Raw genomic sequence first — 20,948 nt, 5'->3', positions numbered from 1 at the left:
TTAGCAGGAGAGATTAAAGGAGGGTAGGGCAGAAGTAGAGAAAAGGGATGGAAGTAGGGAGGCCCTCAGCTTCTCTCCCCCAACTGCTTCCTGCCCCCAAGTTGTCCCTCAGGCTGCTCCTCCCTGAGATCTGCCTGGAATGGGGTTCAGCCATTTAAATTTCTTCTAGACACCACTTCCCTTCACTTTGGTTTAAGGTCCACTCTGGTTATACTGAGGCCCTTCCAGAGTCCCCTTAGACACTATCCTCAGAAAGCCTGCCTTGTGGGGAAAGCCATCAGCTTGCAAATAGTAACCCCTAAGCCCCTTTTATATTTCAGGAGGAGCTTCCTTCTAGAAACATCATCACCCATAATTGCTCAGTTTCATTGCAGGGTCTGTAGTGTGGAAGGCTCTGTGGATCACACTCAGAGAGACTAGAAACTGGGTGTTTTGTCTATGGTGACAGACAATCAGGTCTCTGAGGGCCCTGAGGCCTTCTCAGCAAGTGTTCTGTGGGTGTATGTGGTAGGCCCCCTGGAGGGTCTGGTCCTGGCCATTATTGACAGGGGTTCTGGATACAGACCTTGCTCAGGGTGGGGAGAAGGCACCCTCTCTCTCCTGGGCCTCTAAGAAGGCTCCTCCTAACTTTGCTTCTCTCTATTGGCCAGACTCAGACAGGAAGGGCACTTGGTCAGGCGAGGCACCAGCCCCTCAGAGGCACTAACCCACAATAGCCCAGACTGGGCTCCGGTCACTTGAAACGTCCGCCCCTCTCTTGTCAGCCCTGGATAGATGTCCCGGGCTCTGTGGCTTCCCCTTTATCTCCAACCCCAGTGCAATTCCCTCCAGACTTATGTCCTTCCCTGGAAATCAAAACAGAGTCCCTGGAAGTTGGAGGAAGGGGAGACAGGTGGCTGAGAAACTGGGGAAAGCATGACAAAGTGCATAAGCCGTCGAGCTGGGGAGTCAGACAGGCCTGGGCTAGGAGCCAGCGTCAGCTCCCTGCGAGCTCTGACCCTTGGCAAGCTGTTTGCCCCTGGAAACCTCAGTATCCTCATCTATAAAATGGGGATAATAATAGTTCCTACCTCCTCAGGGTTGATGTGCAGCTTGAACAAGATGGGCCTGTGACTCGTTGAGCACACAGCGAGGGCTCACTGAATGAGCTGTTAGGAACAGGCTCAACAGCTTCCAGACAGGGATTGGGCTCAGCCGTGAGGCTAGGAATTCATTCCTTCCCTGAGGCCCACAGGGATCTGCTAGTCCACTCGATGGCCTTTATTCCAGGAGAGATAAGAGCTGGGAAGCTTGGAGATGTGGAAACCGGCCCCTCCCCACTCTGCAGAGCCACTACCCAGGTGAGTGAGGTTGGTGGGTGAGAGAGGAGCCCAGGCTGTGGTTAGCGGCAGCTGCCAGGCTCTGGGCGTCATGGTGGCCCCCAGGCCAAGTCAGTCCTGGGCACAGCTGGCAGTTAGTCCATTCATTCTCAACTGGGGCAATATTGCCCCTAAGGGGGTGAAAATTGGTTCTTGGGGGAGCAAACAATTTCATTTTATTAAATTTTTTTTTGCTGAGGAAGATTCACCCTGAGCTAACATCTGTGCCAATCTTCCTCTATTTTTTAGTATATGAGCTGCCAGCAGAGCATGGTCACTAACAGAGCAGTGTTGGTCTGTGCCCAGGAAGTGAATCCGGGCTGCCGAAGCAGAGCGTGCTGAAGTTAACCACTAGGCCACTGGGGCAGGTGCAAACAATCTTAGATATTACAATGGTTTGTGGCATTCCAAAGCTCAACCCTACCTCACAAAATCTTATTCCTTAGTATTTAATTTCTCTTATTAGAAACAAATTAGGAGGCTGGCCTGGTGGCTGAGTGGTTCAGTTTGTGCACTCTGCTTCAGCGGCCCAGGGTTTCACTAGTTCAGATCCTGGGCATGGACGTGGCACTGCTCATCAAGCCATGCCAGGCAGCGTCCCATATAGCAGAATAGAAGGACCTACGACTAGAATATACAACTATGTACTAGGGGGCTTTGGGGAGAAGAAGAAGAAAAAAAAGAAGTTTAGCAACAGATGTTAGCTCAGGGCCAATCTTCCTCACCAAAACAAAAAAAGAAAAAAATTAAGTCAAATTCTAATTTAACAAAGTTAATTTAAATTAAAAGTTTCTTTGGGAGGGGCTAACACAAAAAGAGGTTGAGAAACATTGGTATAGTCTTTCTTCTAGACTCTGTCAACTTCCTTCCTAGGGTCCCTGCTCCTCTCACCAGCCCTGCCTGCTGCCACCTACCATATCCTTCCTTCTCCTCTGGCTCTCGGCAGCCTTTGTTACCAGTGACCAGTCCAGTTCAGTTTAGAGGCCGCTCTGTCCCAAGCACTGGGGTATGGCCAGCACTACTCCTTACCCTGATCCTCCATCGGCTCCTGTGACTTCACTACATGGTTCCCCTCCAGCCTTCTGGCTCCTCTCTTCCTTCTACTGCCCCTACATACAGAGCTCTCTCTGCTCCCCACACGTTCCTCCGTAGCTCTACTCTGCTTGTCCCACCACAGACTCTGCCGAGTCCCTTTTCTTCAGCAGCCCACTGGATCACTCCATCTGGATTTTCCCTCGCACACACTTTCCTTCCTCCCGGAAGCCTTCCTGTCTACTCCAGCCCACTTGGTGCTTTCCCTTCTCCTACAGCATTTAGTTTGAACCATTTGGCATGAAAGAATATGTATATGTGCCCTTGTATTATTCTCTCATGGTCTCACGGTTTTAATTTCTTTGAGATAAAGACAAAGCCATAAGTTTCTCTTTGCTCATTAGTGTCCAACCCAGTTCTGGACACCAAGGAAGGCAAAGGGAAGGTCTTCAGGGGCCAGGAAGTGCCCTGGCAGAACTCGAGGTGCGAGATGCCACTGGCCAATAACCCCTCCCACCGAGAGGGTCGGCTCAGCCTGGGCCCCAGGTGGACCTCAGCAGGAAGCCCCTCTACCTCCCTCCTGGGGCTCTGCCTCACCTGGCTGACTCCTTCCACTCCATCTGGTCTCCGTCGTGCTGCAGGGTGTCCATCTCTGTGAAGAGGGTGGGGTTGGGAGCCTCATCTTCCTCCCCCAGGATGTCCTGGAGCTGCTCAGCAGCTGGAGATCCTACAAAAGGAGGGCAGCAGGGTCTGCTGAGTGCTCCATGGGAGGTGGAGGGGTGCAAGGCCAATTGAAACAGAGCGGGAGACAAGTACAAGGGAAAAGTATTTCCTAATTCAGTAAAACTAAGCCCAGCTTCTGGGCGAAGCTAGATTCAAGCCTCAGTGGGTTGGAGATGGTTGAGATACTCTCTGAGATAAAAGAGAAGAAAGGATTTAGTATGCATTCGGACTTCAGGGTCTTGTAGCCAATAATGAAGAAGGACAGAAAATGGCCAAAGCCAGGGCAGCAGCAAAGATGGGGAATAGAATAGAAAAGTGAAGTAAGAAAAACTCTGACCCAACTTAAGCAGAGCAAACCCAGAGGGATCCTTTCTCCCACCGGGCCCCAAACCAGTCAACTTCCAACGTTGGCCTTGAAGGGGCAGGCATGTGAAGGATGTGCTTGCGCCAGTGTGCCACATGGGCCCACCTTCTTCATGGGCAAGGTGACAGCCTGTTCCTGAGCTACTACTCTGCTTTCCAACTGCCCACTGGATGTCACCTCCTGGGTGTCTCTCAGGCACCTTAAAAGTCAGCATTCTGACACTGAACATGTACCTTTCCCCAAACATGCCTCTCCTTTCTTTCTCTCTTTCTCTCTTTTTCTCTCTCTCTCTTTCCCTCTTCCTCCCTCCCTTCCTTCCTTCCTTCTTTCTTTCTTTCACTCAATGTTTAATGAATGCCTATTATGTGGCTGGCATTGTTCTGGGTGTTGGAAAACAAAGAAGTGAAGAAGGGCCATATGTCCTCCCTCTCTTGAACATCTGTTCTAGTGGCAGAGATGGACAATAAACAAGTAAACCAACCAATAAATGATCATTTAAGGTAGTGATAAGTGTTCTGAAAAAAATAATTAAATGACCAGGGAACTACATTAGACAGCATGATCAAGGAAGGCTTCCCTGAGGAGGGTGTATTTGAATCATTACTTGAAAGATGAGAATGAGCCACATCTGCACATCTGGAAGAAGAGTCCTCCAAGTGTTCCAAAGACCCTGAGGTGGGAATGTACTGGTCAGTGTGTCTAGAGCACGGTGAGCAAGAGACAGAGGTACGACATGACGTCAATGCCCTGGTTAAAGGCATTAACTGTCCACCCAAGTGCACAGGCTACACACCCTGGAGTCAGCCTCACCTCACCTCTTTCTCTCATCTCCACTTCCATATTGAGAGTTTTTAAGAATACGTTCCCTCCTCTCTGATCCCATTGCCCCTGCCCTTGGTTCAGTCTCTCATTGACTGTCTCCTGGGCTTCATCAAGTCTTCCCCTTCCTCCAAGCCTCTCTATCCCCTCAGTGTATCATCCCCTTTGGCCCTCACTTATTTCTCCATGGACTCCCAATGGTCAATAGTTTCAACTACTCTTTCATCACACACTCCACTCTCTTACTCCTTGACTTCCCAATAAAACTGGCCAACCAATGTCCCAACAAGAATTCAATGGCCCAGTCTTCATCTCTGCAGGTGTGTCCTGAAGGTATGGGGAGAGGCAGTGTGGTACAGTGGTATGGTGGAGGCAGGGTACACAATGGTCTTCCATCCAACTAGAGATGGGTGTGAATCTCAGAGTTGCCACTTACTCCTGAGTGAAGTCACTCTGAGTGAACAGGGCTGTTGGGAGGAATAAATCAGATAAGGAGAACAAGTCATGTGACACAGGGCCTAGAATGGAATGGGTGCTAATCCCCTTCACCACCAATCCCAGCACCTAGGCCCATGGCCCCTGCTGGAGAAAACCACCCACCTGTGCAAATGGAGAGTTTCCACTCTCAGCACATCTCAGAAGTACAGCCACCTTCCACTCATCCTTGTTGGCACCCTTTCCCATGTCCCTCGATGCCATTCCTAACCTTTGCTCTTCTCTTCAAGCCTCTTAATCCATCTCCCACCGCACTTCATCAAGAAAATAAAGGCCTCCAGGCATGAAATCCATCAACTTCCTCTCTTCTAGTCCTTCTATGTCCTTACCACTGCTCCTTTGAGCTGAAGAGTCCTTCCTCCAGCCTCGTCTCTGGCCCCATCCATTCCCTTCTGCTGGATCTTCATTTTTGCCAACTAGCCTTTCCTTACCTGGGTCTTCAACTTCTCTCTCTCCACTCTCTTTCTGTCAGCCTATAAACAGTTCTTCTTACCCTCAAATACTTTTCTCTGATCTTGCCTGCCTTTCAGGCTCTCCTGCTCTCCTTTCCCTTCGTTTTCCCTGTTTCTTGGAGTGGTCTACACTTGCTATCTCCACTTCCTCCTTACCCAATCACTTCCTAACCGGCTGCAACTGGTTCAGCTCCATCACACTAAGGCAGAGATTTCAAAGTGTGTTTAATTCAGCCCTCATAGAGTATAAAAATTTTTGAAATAGGTGCTAACATAAAGAATTGCGAGATTTCATATAAAAATCCAGATTTCTGACTTCTCTTGAAAATTCAGATATTCTAATGACTGTGCCCACATTCCTGCTTGGAAACAATCAATTAGAGCTGAGTGATGGCTGCTTTCTTTGGGTGGGCATACGCATTTTAGTTTGCCACGGTCCCCACTACTCCCTACTATACCCTGCTAATCTCATTTATGCTATGCACCTGAGTTTATAACCCCACCATCAGATCTCTCTTTTTATCTTATTCTCAAACCAACAAGTTAATAAAATCAATGAAACCAACAGCGCTGTGAAGCTATGGTCTGTTTTCTTTCTCTTGGACATCAGTGGTACTGACCACTCCCTCTGAATTGAAATGCCACTCTTGGCTCTCATAATACAGCACTTTCTTGATATTTTTTCATATCTCTTTGAGGACTCCTTGTCAATATCCTTCTCTGGCCCCTCTTGCCTGTCTCACTTAAATCTTGATCTTCCCCAGGATTCCTCCTTGGCCTTCTTCTCCCCTATCTTTCTGCACTGTTCCTGGTCCATCTTGTGTTCTTTAGGATGTCACCCTATAGACAAGGTCACCCACGTCTCCAGGTCCTGCCTGTATTGAGCATTTCCAACTGCCAACTGGACTGCTCCATTTGGGAGTTCTGCAGCCTTCTCGAGCCAACCTCAACATATTCAAAACACTCTGCATCCATTCTTCCAACACCCCAACCCTGCCCTCCTCTGTTCTGATCAATAGCACCCCTAACTACCCAGCCATCCAGATGATACATGTTGGACTCACTCCTGAAGCCTCCTTCTCTCATGCCATCCATGTCCAACCAGACACTAACTTCTTTCACTTGCTTCCTAAATATTTTTTAGCTCTCTCCCTTTTTTCCATCTATTGCCACCATCTTGGTTCAGGTTCTTGTTATCTCCTGTTCCTAGCACCACAATAGCCACCTACTGATCCCGCTGCCTCTGGTGCCCCCATCCATCCCCATTCCCTATGTAGCAGCCGAGTTTGCTTTTAAAACATTTCAAACATGTTCATGTGACAGACTCCTGGGAGTCATGGTGCTCATTGGGCAGCACCATAAAATATTGTCCATATGAGTTAGAAATAATTTTAATAGCAGAAAATACTATTAATTCATCTGTATATAGCTCAATGGGCTTCACTTATTTAAGTGGATTTTATTTCTGACTTTTTCTATTACTTTAAACTTACTTGCTTTTCATTGACTTACTGATTGCTGACACTAGCAGACATCAAAGGTTTAAGGAAATTTTACAGAAGAAAAACTAACAATTGAACAAATAACCTTATTTTTTATTTAAATTGGGAGAAGACTGACTGCTTGATTCTGAAAGGGCGCACCAATTCTCCATGGGATCAGAGTTCAAGAACTACTCTTTTAAAATGTAGATTTGACCCTGTTACTCGCCAGGTGAAAAAACTTCAATAGCTCTCTACTGGGGTCTGATTTGGCTAGGTCTACACCCTAGGGTCTATGACACGGCTCAAAACATTCCTTGTGACCTGGCTCTAATCTGCCTTTCTAGGTTCTGTCATGTCCCTCACCCAAATGCCCTGGACCACAGCCACACTCAACCCCAGGCACCCTCAATCCCAGACACCCCAGACCCCAGCCACCCTTGACCCCACGTGCCCTGGACCCCAGCCACATCAGACCACACACAGTTCTCTGAAGAGGAGGGGGCGTCACTCCTTGGACCTTTGTGTCTACCGCTCCCTAAGTATAGAATCCCCTTCCCCCTTCAATGCCAGATAAGAAGGCAAATAAATGGAACAATCATGGAAAGGTGAGACAGGGCAGAGAGCAGGATGCCTGAACCGGCCCGTCTGGGACATTACCTGCTCCCTGGAATAGCTGAGCACTGGGGTCTCCAGCTGTCGGCACTGCCTCTGGCCCCAGCCTTTTTCTGCTGCTGCCACCCTGGCTGCTGCCTCCACACGTCTGTTGCCCACCGGCCACAACAAACTCACTTTTGTTTCCAGTTAAGCACCAGGGGAGGCGTGGGGAGAGGAGAAGATGGAGAGGGAAAGGGCGAGGGAGAGGGAGAGAGGGAAGGAATGTGTGAAAGACTAGGGAGATGGAGAAAGAGGGCGGTATGTGAGGGAGAAAAGAGATGTAGTAAGTGTGAGAGCGAGTGTGTAAGAGAGAAAACTACATAGAGAGTGAATTAAAGATCTTGTGAGTATGAGAGAGCTGTGTGTGTGTGTGTAAGAGAGAGAGAGAGAGGGAGAGGGGGAGAGGGAGAGAGAGGGGGAGAGGGAGAGAGAGGGAGAGGGAGTTCTCAGGTGCACTGGAGAGAGAAGGGCTCAGAGGCCACAGCAGAACCTCAAGCAGGCAGCCGGGTCCCCTCAGCAGCCAGGGCGGGGGCAGGTTTACAGGGCCTGTAGAGGACTAGCAGAACTGCCCCTTCCTTCCTCCCCCATGAGCCCTTCCCACCACGCCTGGGGGCTCGAGGGGAGCCCAGGCACCTCTCCGCGGGGCCCTTTATAAAGGGAGAGGTAGGATTTGCCCTGAGACTCCCCAGGGCCTCCTTAAGAGCCTTGGCTGCAGGTGAGCTGGCTGGAGAGTGGCCTGGCAGGGCCGGGTTCTCAGCCACACAGCCCCGGGTGGAGGTGGGGTTGTCGGGGGAGGGTTGCTGTGGGGGTCTCACATTTCACAGCAACCACGCTTGGTCTAATAATGTTCCATGCAGCTAGTTTCTCTCCTTCCTCAACTTTAAGCCCAAACTCCCGATCCTCTCCCTCTTCATCTACTTCTAAGACAAACTGTTGACTGTCATCACTTAGTTGGTGTTTTCTGAGACCCCACAGACAGTGGGAACTGGTCACTTGAGGGTGTGTGGCGAACCTCACGGGGGAATTGTTTTGCTCTGCTGAGAAACTCCTAATCTCCTGGGTTCGGTTCAACAAGTGCTTACTGAGTACTCAGAATGTGCCAAGGTTGATTAGAGGTCACGGAGCGGCTGCTGCTTCAAGGAGCTCTGAACCCTGAATTCGCTAAGTCCTAGAGCTGAGAGGGAGCTTAGCGATCCAGTGGTTGAGTCCAAACCCTTCATTTCACTGATGAGAAAACTGAGACCCAGTTTACAGCACAGAAGGCCCCCCAGACCCTAGGTTAGGGGAGCCTGGAGGGGAGCAAAGTCTGACCACGTCCTCCAACCCACGCTGCCCCGTTGGCTGGCTCCACTTCCCACATTTTTATCCCTGAGGCCCGAGGATCAAGTATGCCCACCTTAAAGCTGAGGAAGCAGCAGCAGAGGCTCAAGGGCCTGTGCTTAGTCCTGGGCTCCTAGCAAATGCCATGATCCAGGAGTTCCTGCCTTGGTGGGCTCCTCAGCAGGGCGGGACAGTGAGGAGATGGGCCCCTCCCAGGGTCTCCAGCTCTCCAACTCACACTGCACTGTGGCTGGAGCCGGCCCATTGCCTCCTGAGCACCCCTAGGCAGCCACTGCACGCCACACTGAGTCAGGGGCTGTGGGTGACCTCGAAACCCCAGAGAAACATCCAAGGAGAGATCACCAAGGATACCAGAGGATTCTCTCTACTCATGTGGTGCTTTAAGAGCCCAGATGTGGATTCAAATCCTGACTCTGCTGATTACTAGCAGTAGGATCTAAGGTAGGCATTATGCTGTCTGTGCCTCAGTTTCCCCATCTATAAAGTGAGAAGAATCCCACCTCCTTCACTAGATTGTGGTACCGTGAAGTGAGATAATATATGTGATGTGGTTGGCATACTGCTTGGCATACACCACTCACCTAATAAATGATATCACTGTTATTGTTGTTGCCAATGGGTCTGACACCTTCCTCCCTCATTACCAGTCACCAGCCCAGCCCTGTTAAACATTCCGAGGGCTCGGTCCTTTCCAGCTTCTAAAAGCCGATGATACTCCCGTGCTATCCCCCTACCCCTGCACCCAGAGGCCCCTCCCCTCTCTCTGCCCACAGAAGGTTTAGCACACCACATGCTGGGCTCCTGGATCAGACTGGCTCTAATGCACTGCTGGCCCTACAGGGCATGCCAGAAGTTAATCCACATAATGAGAAACACCACTGGTATTAATAGCCCCTCTGGTGGATAGCTCATAGGGAGAGTCATATAGTGATGACCCAACTGTAGGAATGGACTCAACTAGCAGTGGCTGGGGGAAACACAGCCTCGGCAGGAACAAGCCTCAGGAAGCACACTGAAAGAAGCAAGCAGAATCGTGCTCTTACTGGGTGAGGACTGTGTAGTCACTGGATGAGCAAAGCACAAAACAATCTAGTGGGCTGCGAACCAGCAGGCCTTCAGCTCCTAGTAAGACCTGGGAGGCATTTAGGACCATCAGAAGTCAGCACGAGGACTTGGTCCTGGGGTCCTCGGGTCTGGGCCAGTCCTTTCAGAGGCTCCCTCCTTCTTAGGCTTCACACGAAACACTAGACCTTTAGCCTCAAGAGCTCAGGGTCTGTCTTGCTCCCATCAGGCTGCTGGCCCCCGACACAGGGCTCACACAGCGTGGGCACTCAATCAGTATTTGCTGGGTGAATGAATTTTACTGATTAACACTCATGAGCGTATCAGCTGGGATCAGGCTCAGCAAGAAAGCAGCCAAGAACAAGGAAATGGGCAGAGGGCAGAGCTGGGCGTGGGGGAGAGGCCTTTGGGTAGCTCAGGGCCACTGAGCACTGGGGAGTGGGGGACAAACCCGAGGATTCCAAAGTCATGCCTGCAGTTGTATGAGGTGGGTCTTGAGAGGCGACCTGAAGGCCCCAAGTCCTAGTTTCATGCACAGTAAAGTTGTTTGTCTAGAAAGCTGTCCATAAACACCAAATGTGCTTGCTGAGAGAGGAAGAAGAGAGAATCTGCCCACTTGTAGTATTTATGGGAATCCCTCTTGTCGTAGGCAGCTTTGGGGATGTTGTCCCAGCCCACACCTCACAAAAGGATGACCCTCTGGCAGCTGTGTTTGTGGAATGCATGACCTGTAGCCCCTGGCTACAGTTAATTGGACCAGAAACAACTAACTGGACACCTGACCCAAGCCTGGAAATTTAGAATTGGGTCTCTGAGATAGCTGGACCTTTCCTGACAGTTTCTGGAAAAGAGAACATGTAAACTGGAAGCTGAGGGCACAGAGAAGCAGAAAGGGCTGCAGAGAGAGAGAGGAGTGAAGCAGATTGACAGGAGAAGCAGGGGGAAGAGACCATGCCATGCCAGAAAGGGGACTGAGAGGGTGCTGTGCCCACCCCCTGAGCCTGGCCATCTGTTCTGCTGTGGGACTGTGAGAAACTCCGTTCGTCTTATAATGTAAACTCACACACAAACTCTCTCTCTCTCTCTCCGTGCTCAAGCCAGCTCAAGTAGGTTTCTGACACTTGAGATAAAGTTACCCTCTTAATCATGAGTCCCTCTTATATGAAATTCTAGGGTATGGAGATTTTCTTCTGCGTACCTTCTTAAAAACTACAAGTGTAAGAGTTATAAGAGAATGTGGGTCAGTGTAGTAAGACCAGTTAGAATAAGAAGGAAAAGGGAATCAGTAAAAGAGAAGGGGGTAAAGTAAAGGCAAAGCAGGCCCAAAGGAAGGAAGATCAAGGGAAAGAAACCTTGGCCCTGGCCGCAGCCCTAGCTAAGGGAGGAAGTTGTGACTGATGGCCCACAGAGCCAGGCAAGCACACGGCTGGCTCCCCAAAAGTTCTTGTGGAGGAACCAAGGCTGGAAGATCTTGACGTGTTGTGAGGGGCAGACTCAGCCAAGGCTGGGTGAGAAATTTAGATAAGAGATCCTCCAGTCTTTCCCGGGAAGAGCATCGACCTTAGTGTGAAGTCAGAGAGACCCTGAGCATTTGCAGGAGACCCCACACAGAAAAGAGAACAATGACGTTCATCTCCTGAGCCCTGGAGGAGGAGATTCTGACATTTCTGGAGAAACAAAATAGTAAACAGCAATTGACTGTATCACATCCATTATTCGTCAGTTAAGATATATGGAATGTCACCGATAGTCTTCAATTAGCATGTGGTTCTTATTGTTTTGTTTTAGTGAATTTAAATATGGTAAAGTGAATAAATTTTTATTAAAATCAAAACAGTCAGTTGCTGCTTCTTCCTTCTAAGCTAAGAGATGCATTCATGAGACTGAATCTTGGTACTGCTTCCTTCCTCTTGCAGAGGCCAGTGTGGAGGGAGAAGGGGGAGAGGGAGATGTCAAGGCTTCTTTCAAGTCTTCAAGGTTGCTGAAGGGCTAGACCTACAGGAGATGGTCTTTGTGTTCCATTCAACGTAGTATGTGTCTTCAGGTGTGCAAAAATGGGCCCTGAGCCAAGATGGAGACAGAGGGAAGTTGATGTCACTGAAAAGTGAGGGGAGTGAGGGTGTGTGTGTGAGGAGAGGGGGCCCAAAAGCTGAGAAGCAAGGAGATGCGAGAGGACTCAGGAAGGGCAGTGGAGATGGGGGGAATTGCCAAAAATATGGTCGGAGGCCGATGGGAAATTCCTGGTGGCCAGAGGGTTTTTAAGAACAGAGCTATCTAGTATCTCGTTTTAAAGGTTGTGTATCTCTGCAACATTAAACTGCTCCACGGTTCTGAACCTTCAACAAAGTCTGCCACTCACATCCATGCCATATGAGACCAATTTGGGGGAAAGCAAAGAAGGTCTGAACTCCATGCCTGAGCCAGCCTGGAGGTGAAAGCAGAGAACAGGTACAGGAGGTAAAACAGCAAGTCTGCACACCCACCAGGGAGGGACTTGAAGCCAGAGTGAGACACTGAGACTGGAGGCCCCTGGGAACTCACAGAAATTTAGGCAAAGGCATGGACTTCCCCCAGGATGTGAGTGAGGAGGCTGGAGTCCATATTAGCTAACTCTCAAGGAATAAGATAAATCCTGCTAAAACATGGCTTATAAAAATTTATATTTATTACAACTTTCATTGGGTCACTTGCAAACAGGCTCTCAACCCTAATTTCCCTTAAGGTCTTAAGGCCCCTAACCCAGGATTCTCTTCCAATAGGATTTTTTGTTTGTGTTTGTGTTTGATTTTAGAATAGCCCTTGGGGCTGGGGAGGGAATGCTGTGTATGTCCACAGCTCCAGGAGATGCAGATTGTAAGGTGTCAAAGAGCAAGAAGAGAGAAAAGAGTAAACACAGGTTTCCTTTGGGAAATTTTAATTTGCCTTCCTGCCTGCCTATCCCCTCCCCCAAGGGGGCATGAAAGGTCTAGAATGATCCTCATTCTTTCCCCTTTTCCTTCTTCCTTCCCCCATTCTCTCTTCTTGTATCCCTCCAAGATATAAACTGGGAAGGAAGACAAAGGTGAAGAAGCCACCCCATTTTAAAGCTTCAAACTCTAAAAGAAACCTAATTTTCTTTGTTCCTACATTAGAAACACAGCCTGTCTCATGAACTCCTTCGTGGAGGAGATGCTTTAGAGATAAATGTGCCTTCTGTCCCAACCCTTGCTCCTTCCTCATTAGAAATGGGGAAAGAAAGACCACTTGAAATATGTCCTTGGTCCTAAGGTCTTGGAACCGTATGTATGAGACTCAAATGTCTGGCTAGAAAACAGCCTTTTCCCCCTTTACTTTCATCCTGGGGCGGTTTTGATCTTTTAGTGATCCAAGCATTGTTTAATACCTGGCAAGTGGAAGAAGGCCTGAATTTTTCGTACCCCTTCCATCAGAAGGATCTCATAAGCCCTTGGTACCAGTGAAGGCAGCCAAACCAAACCAACATCCACTTGTAGAGGAAAAAGATTTGGGCTCCTTGCTCTTAAATTGGGTTAATGGATATCAATTGAACTAAGATATGTTAAGTGCCTACCATGCACCGTGCACCATGTGAAGTATTTTATATCTGTTTACATAGCATTTAGCAACTCACAACAACTTAGCGTGACCAACAACCCCAGTTTGCCTGGTACTGACCTGGTTTTAGCACTGAAAGCCGTTCATCTTGGGAAACCAGTCAGTCCCAGGCAAACTGAAACAGGTGACCCCCTTACAACAATCTTTCACTCTACAGATGAAGATGCTGCGACTCCAGAGTCTACAGCCCCAGGCTGGACTTGGCTAATCTTGTTTCTCCTGGATCTTAGCTCCGGTTCTTACTACCAGCCGAGAAAAGTAGAAATGCAGCCGTATTTCTAAAGCTACTTCTAATCCACTTGCTCCTAATGGCCTCTCCAGAGGTTCTCAGAGCCAGAATATGCATTCTTTCCAGGAAGGTAGCATGGTTCTTACCGATTCTCACCACAGCTTGAATTCTATTCCTCATATATGTTCTGCTTGAGTCAAAATTGATCGGCTGCTAAGTATTGACTTCCTAACATTATATTCACACTGGGGGAAGGGGTGGTAAGGAGAGAGAATAAACAAACCAACTGCTATGGCATATTATTCCCTACCTACCCATCCCTTTCACCATTAGGCAATTCCACTGCTTGGAAGGATGTAATTCTCAGCCCGTGTTGAATGTGGTGATTGACCAGTGACGGCTTACGAAGGGCAGCAGTGTGGTGGAAGGAGCACGCACAGGCTTTGGAGTCAATAGACCTGTTTTCAAATCCCAGCTTCACTGAGCACAGCTGTATCACACTACATCTCTTTGAACCTTGATCCCCCAATCTGAAGACGGGGATAACAATATCTTCCTTTTATTAATACTATGCCTTTAGTTAAGAAAATTATAATGAACTACCATTTCCCGGGTACAAAGCTCCTTCACATACATTGTCTTGCTGGCGCTTTGTCATTATTCCGTGAGGCAGGAACTGAAGGGGTCTCTTGTCAATCCTTCATCTGTACAGCCTGCCTTACACTCAGGCCATCTAGCCTCCCCAGCGTGGCCCAGGCCCCCCACATTCTGCACAATCACCCTCTCTGTAGTGGGAGTTCCCACTTGGCTACGTGGCCAGGCCAGCTGGACCCCCTCCCTGTGCTGTCCGGATGGATTCACAGAATAGACAGGAGACTCAGAGAGGGAGAACACATGTGGTCAGGTGCCCTACAGCAAAGAAAAGGGGGAGATTCAGGCAATTATCTAGATGATGCAGGTAAAATGATGCTGCACTGTTTTGTTTTCCCTTCCGCAGGTCATTGTCACTGACCCTGTGATGTGGTGTACATCACACATCCATTTGGCTTGGAAGAAGTGAATGACTGAGGAGTGAACCTCTACCACCCCATGGAGAACGGCAGGAATAAGCTGGCCCCACAGGCCACAGAAAAATCGCTGTGGCTATTGACTTGCTAGCAAGCTTTGTGGCTCCCTTAAACCAGTGTGTCTGGAATGTATTCTTAGGGATAGGTGAATTCTATCTGAATTTTTTAATTTTGTGTTTTCATTTTGACGATAATCTTTAAAGGATTTTTTTTATCAGATATAAGGGCAAAACTTTTCTGTTCTTATAATTCAAAATTAGAGGACATTTTTATGGAATAAAACTTTAAATAAGATAGTGTTTCTCAAACTAGGATTTATGGCCCCCCGGGGATCTGCAAATGTACAAATGCATTTTCATGGGTCAACAAGAATTTATTTTCCCTTTAAAAGGGGTCCTTACTTTACTCTAGGTTGAAAGACACAGCCTGAAATTTCCTGTCCTCCTAGGCTCTCCCATTCTCTCTGTCCTGTTCCATAGCCATGCCAAGGACAAGCCAGTAACACACAGGCATGGGAACAGCAGATCACGAAGGGAATGTACTGAATGTACAAATGTCTCAAAAGATTCTACCTTCTCTCCTCTTTGGTTTCCAGTTAAAACCAGTGTCCCTTTAACTGAAGCAGAAACCACCGAAACATCATAAAATCCACCATTCACGATTACTTCTGTGATGCACCATGTCGTATCAATAAACACCGTTTATTAGGCCTCCTCCAAATCCTTTGAGCAGAGAGCACCAAGTCTAAGTCACTTTCCTCTTCTCTGGCTCAGGAGGGACCCAGCAGACTCAGCTTTCAAAGGGTGACCTCGTCCCTGAATGTGGGAGAGGTGGTGGGGTGACAGGAGAATGCCCAAGAGAGTGAGTGGGAGGCGTCCAGATCCAAGATGGGGAGCAGAAGGTCTTCCCACCAGGCTTGCTCTCCTCTGGGTCCCCAGTGTGCATGCATGTTTGTGTGGATGTGTATACACACATATTTTAATCAGAGCTCATCTCTTACACTGGACACCTCCAAAGGACTCCTCATTAACCTGTCTCCCACAGACACATTTACTCTGGAAAAGCCACAGGCCCTGGTAGACCTGTGCTCGTGAGAGCATTTGTTCAGGGCGGCTGCAGGGTTGAGGGGGGCTGGGATGGCCTTTGGGAGCATGTATGTCAGGTCTCCTCCTACAGGGACACTAAAACACTGTTCCTGCCTCCGACGTTCCTTTGCAGGTTTAGATGGTAAAATAACTAATTTTGCCTTGCTCAAGAGAGCGGATATAGATAAAAGAAACCAATTAAATACTATTAATTGGGCAGATGTGGGATACGCTGGGAGTGAAATCATGTCCTAGAAACAGCAAAGTCTCAAAAGAATAAGATGTCACAGTGGTACTCTAAGGATTCCATCTTTTCACTTCTCTTAAGATTGCTGCTTTTCTTTCCACAGAAAGGAACAAAAGACTGATTTTTCATCAGCCCAGAACGGATTTCTGCGGTAGCAAAGGAAGGCCTCAGGGGCTTCACTGACCTGGGAGAGAGCTTCCCAAGGGTCTGCCAGCTACAGTGTGGGGCGCCTAGACAACTCTGCACCACTCCTTCAAGCTCAGATGAGGCAAGAGGGTGGAGGTAACAGAGGAAGGAGTCCCCTTCTCTGAGCACAATGCTTCACGCCAATCATGTTTGTTATTGGTTCTTAGGGCAATGGCCGTGTGGCCCCTAGGAGTTTGGAAATGAGGGAAATAATTCTGAGAATTAAACCATGAAATCAACACGGAATGGGATCAGAGCAGAGGTCTCAAAGTCACCAGAGAGAGACGGGGGCTCAGCCTGACTAAAGGCAGCCCTGAGCTGGGAGGCTGGTCCCTAACGGCAGCAGAGCCAAGGGGACCTGGGAGACCTGAGCCTTGTGGGGCGTCACTCACGTGTCTCCAGGGAATTCCCCATGCTGTGCCCCATCTGGATCATCAGCAGATGGCTCCCCAGAATGCACCCCTCAAGAACTCACGGGTCCTGCTGACATGCTCCACACTGCTGTCTCGGCTGTTTCCCATGCTCCCTGCACTGGTCAGTTCCTGCTGTGGCTTGTCCGGCTGCAGGCCCCAGCGGACCTTTTGTAGGCCTGAAAGATGTCCCCTTTGGTCTCTTTTCCTTTGAGGGTAAGTGGGAACTGAAAGTCCGATGTGGATGGAACGGCAGTCTGTGGGCACTGGACAAAAGAGGGGGGAGGCAGAGTTACTGAAAATTGGCATTTCTCCTTAATAGCCTCCAGTTACAGAGAGCTGGGGCCACTGAAGCAGAATGGAAAACATGGGATCCCTGGAAAAGGCCACTGCCCTGAGGCTTGCATTTGACAGAATTCTATTTCTGAACCACTCAACAGTTGCTGGAAGGGATGTCCGTGGTGCTTTAGAATCCTGTTAGAATGAGCAGAGCTACCAACTCCCCATTCTTGCTTTCCCAGAGCAGCAATGACCACACATGGCTTTTCACACATGGTCCAGGAAAGAGTCTCAGTGGGTCACAGATTTAGCCTCCTCTTTGGTTGTTATGGGAAAGCCATATGCATTTCCATCGAGGGCCATTTTTACTAACAACCAAGGACGACATGAACTACTTAACAGAGAAGTGAGTTATTAAGGGTTTCTTAAAGCTGACTTTGTAAACCAGAATTTGCAAGAACAAGAGTTACCAAGAACCATAATTCAGAATTCTGCTACGAAGCCTGACTGCTATGTAAAGCCCCCACTAGTTCCATGCACACAGAGGCAGCTGGAATTCCTTCTGCTCTTGGGAAGGGCGTTCTGCTGCCCCTTTCTCATCAGTGTCTTGAGTTGGTGAACAATTTTTAAAATAATTAATAGATTATTTTAGTACAGTTTTAGATTCACAGAATAACTGAGCAGATAGTACTTAGAGTTCCAGGTACGTACTCCCACCCTACCCCCACCTCCACAGTTTCTCTATTATTTTTTTTGTTTAGACATAATTTACAAGTAACATTGTATTAGTTTAAGGCATACAACACAGTGATTTATGTGTATATTGTGAAATGATTACCACAATAAGTTAACATCAATCACCTCACATAGTTATAATTTTTTTTCTTGTGATGAGAACCTTTAAGATCTACTCTCTTAGCAACTTTCAAATATACAGATTATTAATTATAGTCACCATGCTATGTATTACATCCCCAGGACTTATTTATCTTATCACTGGAAGTTTGAACCTTTGACCACCTTCACCCATTTTGCCCATCCTCCATCCCCCACTTCTGGCAACCACAAATCTGTTCTTTGTTTCTATAAATTTGGGGGTTTTTTTAGGTTCTACATATAAATGAGATCATACAGCATTTGTCTTTCTTTGTCTGACTTATTTCATTTAGCATAATGCCCTCAAGATCCATCCATGTTGTTGCAAATAGCAGGATTTCCTTCTTTCTCATGGTTGACTAATATTCCATTGTGTGTGTGTGTATATATATATATACACACACACACACACCGCTTCTTCTTTATCTATTCATCCATCGATGAACACTTAGGCTGTTTCCATGTCTTGGGTATTGTAAATGATGCAATGAACTTGAGGGTGCAGATATCTTTTTGAGCTAATATTTTCATTTTCTTTGGATATAAACACCCAGAAGTTAATCGTTGGATCATATGGTAGTTCTGTTTTTAATTTTTTGAGGAACCTTCATACTATTTTCCATAGTGAATGCACCAATTTACATTCCCACCAACAGTATGAAAGTGTTCCCATTTCTCCACATCCTCTCCAACACTTGTTATTTCTCGTCTTTTTGATAATAACCATTCTAACAGATGTGAGGTGATATCTCATTGTGGTTTTGATTTGCATTTCCCTGATGATTAGTGATGTTGAGCACCTTTTCATGTACCTGTTAGGCATCTGTTATGTCTTTGGAAAAATGTCTACTCAGTTCTTCTCCCTATTTTTTAATTGGATTCTTTGTTTTTTTCTATTGTCATATGAGTGCTTTATATATTTTGGACATTAACCCCTTATCAGATATGTGATTTGCAAATATTTTCTCCCATTCTGTAGGTTGCCTTCCACTTTGTTGATGGTTTTCTTTGCTGTGCGGAATATCCTTGATTTGATGTAGTCCCGCTTGTTGACTTTTGCTTTCATTGCCTTTGCTTTTGGTGTCAAATTCAAAAAAATCATTTCCAAGACTAATGTCAAGGAACTTACTGCCTATGTTTTCTTCTAGTTTTATGGTTTCAGGTCTTACATTCAAGACCATTTTGTCCATTTTGAGTTGATTATGCTTATGGTGTAAGATAGTGGTCCAGTTTTATTCCTTTGCATGTGGCTGTCCAGTTTTCCCATCACCATTTATTGAAGAGACTATCCTTTCCCTAATGTATATTCTTGGCTCCTTTTTCATAAATCAATTGACCATATATGCATGCATTTATTTCCGGACTCTCTATTCTGTTCCATTGATCTATGTGTCTGTTTTTATGCCAATACCATACTGTCTTGATTACTATAGCTGTGTAATTCAGTTTGAAATCAGGATGCATGATGCCTCCAGCTCTGTTGTTTCTCAAGGTTACTTTGGCTTTTTGAGGTCTTTTGTGGTTTCATACAAATTTTAGGATTTTTTGTTCTATTTCTGTGAAAAATGCCATTGAAATTTTGATACAGATTGCATTGAATCTGAAGATTGCTTCAGGTAGTATGGACACTTTTATAATATTAATTCTTCCAATCCATGAGCATGGGATATCTTTCCATTTATTTGTTTCTTCCTCAATTTCTTTCACCAATGTCTTGTAGTTTCAGTATACAGGTCCTTCACTTCCTTGGTTAAATTTATTTATTCCCAGTTGTTTTGTTCTTTTTGTTGCAATTGTAAATGGGATTGTTTTCTTAATTTCTCTTTCTGGTAGTTTGTTATTTGTGTATAGAAACACAACTGATTTCTGTATATTGATTTTGTGTCCTGCAACTTTACTGAATTTGTTTATTAGTTCTAACAGTTTTTTGTTGGGGTCTCTTGGGTTTTCTATATATAATAGCATGTCCTCTGCAAATCAAGACAGTTTTACTACTTCCTTTCTAACTTTGGTGTCTTTTATTTCTTTTTCTCGCCTAACTGCTCTGGCTAGGAATTCCAGTACTTTGTTGAATAAAAGTGGCATCAGTAGGTATCCTTATCTTGTTCTTGATCTTAGAGGAAAAGCTTTCAGCTTTTCACAATTGAGTATGATGTCAGCTGTGGGCTTGTCATATATGGACTTTGTTATGTTGAGGTACAATCCCTGCATACCCAGTTTGTTGAAACTTTTGATCATGAACGGATGTCGGATTTTGTCAAATGACTTTTCTGCATCTATTGAGATAATCCTATGATTTTTATCCTTTATATTGTTAATGGGATATATTACATTGATTGATTTGCAGATGTTGAACCATCCTTGCATCCCTGGAATAAATCCTACTTGATCACAGTGTATGATCCTTTTAATGTAACGTTGAGTTTAGTTTCCTAATATTTTGTTGAAGAATTTTGTTCATCAGGGATATTGGCTCGTAATTTTCTTTTCTTGTAGTGCCCTAATCTGGTTTCAGTATCAGGATAACGCTGGTCTCGTAAAATGAGTTTGGAAGTGTTCCTTTCTCTTCTATTTTTTAGAGGAGTCTGAGAAGGATTGGTATTAATTCTTGTTTAAGTGTTTGGTAGAATTCACCAGTGAAGACATCTGGTCCTGGACTTTTGTTTGTTGGGGGGGGTTTGATTACTGATTCAATCTCCTTACTAGTAATTGGTCTGTTTAGATTCTCTGTTTCTTCATGGATCAGAAGAAATTGGTCATTTTTTTTTTTAAAGATTGGCACCTGAGCTAACAACTGTTGCCAATCTTCTTCTTCTTTTTTTTTTCCTGCTTTTTTCTCCCCAGATACCCCCAGTACATAGTTGTATATCTTAGTTGTGGGTCCTTCTAGTTGTGGCATGTGGGATGCTGCCTCAACATGGCCTAACGAGTGGTGCCATGTCCGTGCCCAGTATCCGAACCCTGGGCCGCTGAAGTGGAGTGCGTGGACTTAACCACTTGGCCACGGGGCTGGCCCCAAAATTAGTCAGTTTTATGTTTCTAGGAATTTATCCATTTCTTCTTGGTTGTCCAATTTGTTGGTGTATAATTGCTTATAGTAATCTCTTATGATACTTTGTATTTCTGTGGTATCATTGTAATGTCTCCTCTTTCATTCCTAATTTTATTTGAGT

The 20,948-nt window shown here is 46.6% G+C and overlaps 1 protein-coding gene across 7 annotated transcripts in view; it reads right to left on the bottom strand.

Moving 5' to 3' along the window:
- Positions 1-20,948, bottom strand: part of SLC4A5 (solute carrier family 4 member 5) — a 115,871-nt gene that overhangs the window by 61,576 nt on the left and 33,347 nt on the right. For 6 of the 7 annotated variants that reach the window (XM_023618857.2, XM_023618861.2, XM_070235284.1 and 3 more), the window contains 2 exons: positions 16,686-16,886; positions 2,988-3,117 (listed from right to left, as the gene is read on the bottom strand). In XM_023618857.2, coding sequence (XP_023474625.2) covers positions 2,988-3,117; positions 16,686-16,886 — 331 coding nt within the window. Of the gene's footprint in view, positions 1-2,987; positions 3,118-7,384; positions 8,115-16,685; positions 16,887-20,948 lie in introns of those variants that run through there. The other variant, XM_070235285.1, reaches the window with a different exon arrangement.

Source organism: Equus caballus, chromosome 15 (assembly GCF_041296265.1).
Source record: "Equus caballus isolate H_3958 breed thoroughbred chromosome 15, TB-T2T, whole genome shotgun sequence".
Lineage (NCBI taxonomy): Eukaryota > Metazoa > Chordata > Mammalia > Perissodactyla > Equidae > Equus > Equus caballus.
The sequence above is the reverse complement of the archived record's forward strand: the minus strand, read 5'-3'. Positions and strand labels throughout refer to the sequence as shown.